Below are 5,639 nucleotides of genomic sequence, written 5' to 3'. Positions count from 1 at the left end.
AATAAGGGTAAGACCAGAAAAAATGTAAAGCCCTAGCAGTGCTGTGCGCCCTGGCACTGTTCTGTAGGGCTGTTACTCCCTGGGCTTCACTCACCAGGTTTTGCACACTTCAGGGATTGCCAGTGTTGCTGATCTGAATTGCCTTAAAAAATCCTGGGTTTTGAGTCCTGGTTCTCTGGTGCTGCCTTGGTTTCCTACCCTGCCTCTCCCAACAGCCAAATCCAGGATCCACTCTCAGAGCAAGAAGGCACTGGAACATGGAGAGTTTTGGGGCAAGTGTGGGGCGCCTCACTGCCACTGGGTATGTAGAGTCAGCTTTATCTCTCTCTTTCCCTCTGTCTTGATAGCTATTGTATGTCTTTTTCACAGAAAACCCCCTTTCCTAGTTAAAATTGTCCCTCAAAGGATAGCTGAGGCTGGTGTCCAGCAGTGGGAGACAGAGATTGTCTGGCTGGGTTTAACCCTTGGGAGAGGCTCTTCTCCCCTCCAGGTTTTCTGGTTTCTGGAGAGTCACTCCAGATGTGAGGCCTGAGAAATTATATTCTTTCACAAATGTTTGTTGCCATTAGACATTTGAATAGCTTTATGGGACATTTCATCCTGTCTGTAGTGGCCAAATTCTTGTCCTTGGAGACTTCCTCTGGCACTGCAGCTTCAGTGTGAAACTGTTTTCTCTGTTTGTCACCCTTAAACATGTAGATTTGTGTTTGGCCTCCTCTTAAGAGGCAGGGAGAGCACCACTCAACTGCCTCTTGTCCATGTGAAACCTTTGAAATACAGAGCTGGTCTAACAATTTCCACAGGAGCCGGTAACCTCCTCTTTCTCCTTCCAACATCCCCCAAATAAACATTAAAGCCTCTACCACTGCCAATGAGGTGAGCCCTCAGAATGACTCTATTATGATTTTTATAGAATAACACAATGTTTTCCTGTACTTGCATTAACAGAGGAACAGTTGCATCGTACTTAGTATTTATTTTTCAATAAATGCTGTGAACTTCCCTGTCCTGTTGCTTCCAGGGGAGATCTCAGCCCCAGCTACTCAGGGAAGTTAGCAGGGAAGTAGAGAAGGGTGAGACCAGAGGCACCCAGAGGAGGACAATATAACACCCGCTAAGTGATCATCTCAAGAAAGCCCCTAACCAGTGTTTATGAACTTCATCTGCTAAAACACAGGTACTTGTTTTTCCAGGATGAGAGCCCGTGTTTACTGTGAAGAGTTTCTGTTCCCAAAGGTGCACAGAACTATGGCAGACCTGTGGTGGATTTACTCCAAACCTGTCCCAGCAGATGGCAGAGAGCTATGGACCTTGTTTCTGCAGTGTTCCTGCATTACAGCAGTGATAGGTGGCCTCTTTTACAACTGGATGTTTGTTTCCCTGGAGTACTCCTGGCACCTCTCCGTTGCCATGGCCATCTCCTTCAGCCTGCTCCTTCTCCTGACTCTCCTTTTGGTGCATCCTGCCCGTTGTGTCTTCAGCATGATCATGCCCACGTTAGGCACCAAGCAGGGCCGGAAGCTTCTCTTCTCGACCTGCATCATGATCGCAGTGGTGAACATAACACCCAACATCATAAGCAACATTAAAACCATACTGCAGGTCATTCAGTGCATCTGCAAGAATTCCTCTGACAGCCTTCTGAACTCAACTGCCCTGCTAGAGAAAGTTTCCTGGGAGTTTGGGGATGCAGTCCAAGAAGCCATTCCTTCCATGTATAAGCCTATGAATGGACATTTTCGCTTTTCATTACTTCAGAACAGCTCCTTGATTTACCAAAAAATGCACCTCACTGGTGAGAAAATTAGCAGAGAGTTCTTGTCTGTTGAGGTACTGGTCAAAGACTCTGTACGAGTAGCCAACAGACTGGCTGCTGGTTTCTTCATGCTCTATCTCTGTTTTGAGTCCAGCTGGTATTTGAAAAATTATCTCACCAACCTCCGCTTTGACAATTTTTACATCACCAAGAAGCTGGAACGTTTAGCCGTGGACAGAAGGGCAGCTCATCTCCTGGTGGGCTCATCCAAAAAACTCATCCGACCAACAGGCTTGAAGCTGTCCAGGGAAGAAGTGGTGCTGTGCCTCGTGCAAGCCATGCTGGTCACGGTGGCCCTGATGCTGATGCTGGTGGTGGTGGCCATGGACCACTTTGCGTTCAGCGTGGCAGACACGGCGGTGAGAAAGGCAGCTCAGTTCCCCGCCGTGCCCGTCGCTCTCAGCATCAAATACAAGGTGAGCCCTGGGGTGTCCTGCCCTGCCCTGTGCGGGGACCCACTCTGTGTCCCTTCAGGGAGGTGGTGGTGGGGATTGCAGTCTTTGTACTCTTATTTACACAATCCTGACTTCCCTCCCCAGCAGCCAGCGATGAGCAACAAGCATTGGGGGAGGAGGCAGTGCCACAACCTCAGCTGCTCAGGGGCAGCTGATGAACACTGAGAATGTCTCCTCATCCTATTGCAGGGGCTGTTTCTTCAGTAGAAATCCCCGCTTGCTGGCTTTGTTGTTGCCCTCTGCAATCCTTTCCACAAACCTCCCCAGTTTCTAATTCAATATTCTTTGGCTTGGTGTTTTAACTTCCCTCTTCTGCCACACAGCCTGCCTCCTTCCCCAGCCCAGGATCCTTAGTGCAGATACCTGCTTACAATGGAATTACAGGAAAACAGTCAGGGCTTAGAAAAAGCCTCTAACATTCAGATACTCAGCCACTAATCCCATGGTCTGGATGGTGTCTTTCACCATAAAACTCACACAGGGAATGCCTGTTTTGATGCCTGTTCCAGTGGATGAAGATGACAGGTAGGACTGGCTCTCAGCCTGCCCAGTGCTCAGTGCCTACACATGGCACTGTTACTCATCCTGAAGAGGTCCCACCCTTCAGTGTCCTTCTCTTGTGCTGTAACAGAGATTCCACACCCCCAGGCAGATATTTCTGTAGTAATCAGTTGATTTTGGTTTCTTCATACCCCATTTACGTTTTAACTCTCCTTATTTCAGGTTGAAGTAGGGATCCTGCCCTTCCTATTCAAAATTTTCTGGCGTCCCTCTGAGGCATTACTGCTCAGGGACTTCAACAGGACCTACCAGCATCACCTGATCTTCAGCTCTGCCCACTGCAGGATCAGCCCCCCCAGGCCTCCCAGCCCCTCTGTGCTGCTCGTTGTGGGGCTGCTCTTCTGCATCCTCTACGCCACCGTGTTCCTGGAAACCTACGCACGGCGCCTGTGCCGGAGAATCGCTGCCTCCTTCTTCCAGAGCTGGGAGGAGAAGAGAGTGCTTCACCTCTACAGGAAACTGTCCCGGAGGCACAGGAAGGAGCAAAACTCTGTGAAGGGTGCTTTGGGAAGTCAGGGGGATGTCTGATACCACAGCACAGGCTTCTGCCACAGGATCACACATTTAGTTTTTCCAGAGTTAGAGAAGTGTTTGGAGCTTTGGGAAAAATACTAAAAAAAAACCCAACAACTTAAGAAAAAAACCCAAAAAAGAAAAAAAGTTGAAATGTCACATTTTTGCATTAATTTGAGAAAAATGAGCTACATTTCCTTTTTCTGTGTTATTTTAATATCTAGAAGAAGGTATGGAGTCAGCTGTTGCATATCTGCAGCACTAGGCAAGGCTAACTGAGAAACAGATGGGAGTTGAGGTCTGGGAGGAGCTCATTTACCTTCTCCACTACATCTGTGCTGGAAGAAGTACATACTTCCTTTCTTTCTTAAGTTATACCTTCAGGCAACAAAAAGGGAAAGTCATGTGACTTGATTAATTTAATTTTCAATGAGTTTTTCTTTTCAGGTTTTGTGCATAGAAACCTGGGTAGGTCAGATAAATTTAGAAGATAGTTTATTCACCAAAGAAAGTGTCACTTCAGCCTGCTGAAGTAAATTCAAGATCAATATGACCATGAGAGGCACAGCCTGGGCATGGGTGGTGGAAATCAGCACATGAGGGCTTTACGAAATCTCTTCAAAATGGCTGTTCAAAATAAAATACAAATCAAGTAGCTGCAGGACCTCAGAAGAGAATGAGAACAGTCAATAAAGGTCAATTTGGGTGTCAATCTCTTTTCCCAAATAAGAAGTGATAGGATGAGAGGAAACAGCCTCAAGTTGTGCCAGGAGAGGTTTAGATTTGATATTGGAAAAAAAATCTTCAAGGTTTACCAAGCACTGGCAGAGGCTGCCCAGGGCAGTGGTAGGGTCACCATCCCTGGAGGGATTTAAACGACACAAAGATGTGGAATTGGGGACATGTTTTAATGGTCCCTTGGCAGTGCTGGGTTAATGGTTGGATTTCATGTTGGGTTGTTTCAAGCTCAGAAATTATGTTATTGCATCAGAATTCATAAATGCATCACTTGGGCAGCATCTGAAATGTGTTATTTTTGATAGAGAGGCAGATTGGACACCTCTGTAGGAGCCAGAGGAGAGGGAGATAAATCCCTGCCAGGTTAAAAACTAAGCAACTTCACAGCTTCATTTCTTCGAAGCATGTCTATTATTTTTCTTCCTTCTTCCATTAAAGTCTTCATTAAGGTAATTATTTGACATAATGTACCTCAATGAGATTAAATGACAGAAATTAAGTGGTAGCTGCTGCCAGATGCTCTGAATTTTCTCATCTTCTGTGGTACTTGAAACAAGTATGTTTGGATTTTATTTTTTAAGCATCTATCTTACAAAACCCTAGTGAATTAATCTCCCCAGCTTTTTTAATGTCCTGTTGTTTTCTGATGATTAATCCAATTACCTTTGTGCCTCTACAGCAACTGGGGGCTTTGTCATGGTGTTTCTGTAGAAAATGCCCTGTGCTCTGCTGTTTGGGTGAAAGCAAAATGATTTCCACTGAGTAGCTAAAATTATCTGGAGCTGGGGGTTCAAATAGCTGGGAGGAGAGAAGCCTTTCAGACAGCAAACCATCCCAGCAGCATGCTGTCTTCCAACAAGAACAACTTGAAAAGGAGTTTTTCCTCAGGAAGACTTATCTTTTTGACATCAGCCATGTTGTCCCTGGTGCCGAATTGGGCTGTCATGTTTTCCCCAGACAGAGGAGGCAGAGCTGCTGGAAATTGCTCTGCTCTCCTGAGAGGCATTGTTCCTCAGCCAGATAAAGGTGTGACAAAATAGAAAACATTGCCATTATAAAGCTGTATTGCCCACTGGAGGGGTAGGCTGCCTTGCCAAGGTTTGCTTGATGGTGCAAGAGAGAAATACTGAGCAAATTATCCAGCAGGAAATGTTAATTTATTCACATATTTTTTATTAAGTAGAACCAGTGTACAAGTCTCGTTATTTGCTGAGGGATTTTCATCCCTCAGAGCCCTTCCATACTCACACCCTCACTCCTGCTCATCAGGGCTCTCGTTGCCTTTGTTTTCACTCAGCACATCCCTCCCCTCCCACAGGCAGAGGAAATGGGGAGCAAGGCTTTGTCCTGTGTCAGTGTCCACCTCCTCCCCAGGGAAAATCCCTGCTGGTCAGTGCTGCTCCTACCCATTCACTCATTTGCTGTCCCTGGCTGCAGGGAAGTGTTTCAGCACCCCTGGCTTCTGGGTTTGGGCGTTGGTGAAGTTGAAGGTTCAGGGTCAGAGGTTGGTGTGCAATGAGGCAGAGGCAGGGCTGGGTGCCCCGAGGGGGCTGGGG

The 5,639-nt window shown here is 46.7% G+C and overlaps 1 protein-coding gene across 1 annotated transcript; it reads left to right on the top strand.

Moving 5' to 3' along the window:
- The first annotated feature begins 237 nt into the window (after positions 1-237).
- On the top strand, positions 238-3,360 carry OCSTAMP (osteoclast stimulatory transmembrane protein). The gene is made up of 3 exons (XM_053958894.1): positions 238-301; positions 1,194-2,232; positions 2,995-3,360. Exons 1-3 carry the CDS (start codon positions 258-260, stop codon positions 3,358-3,360), a joined length of 1,449 nt encoding a protein of 482 aa, XP_053814869.1. The 5' UTR covers positions 238-257.
- The last annotated feature ends 2,279 nt before the right edge of the window (positions 3,361-5,639 follow it).

The sequence above is a fragment of the Vidua chalybeata genome, chromosome 17, assembly GCF_026979565.1.
Source record: "Vidua chalybeata isolate OUT-0048 chromosome 17, bVidCha1 merged haplotype, whole genome shotgun sequence".
Taxonomy (NCBI): domain Eukaryota; kingdom Metazoa; phylum Chordata; class Aves; order Passeriformes; family Viduidae; genus Vidua; species Vidua chalybeata.
This window is presented reverse-complemented; position numbering and strand designations above follow the sequence as displayed.

Bases quoted from the DNA above. Each gene is read 5' to 3' on its own strand.
- OCSTAMP (XM_053958894.1), top strand. From the start codon at position 258: ATGGAGAGTTTTGGGGCAAGTGTGGGGCGCCTCACTGCCACTGG. The intron at 302-1,193 runs GTATGTAGAGTC...TTGTTTTTCCAG, and splicing joins GGGCGCCTCACTGCCACTGG to GATGAGAGCCCGTGTTTACT. The intron at 2,233-2,994 runs GTGAGCCCTGGG...TCCTTATTTCAG, and splicing joins CTCTCAGCATCAAATACAAG to GTTGAAGTAGGGATCCTGCC.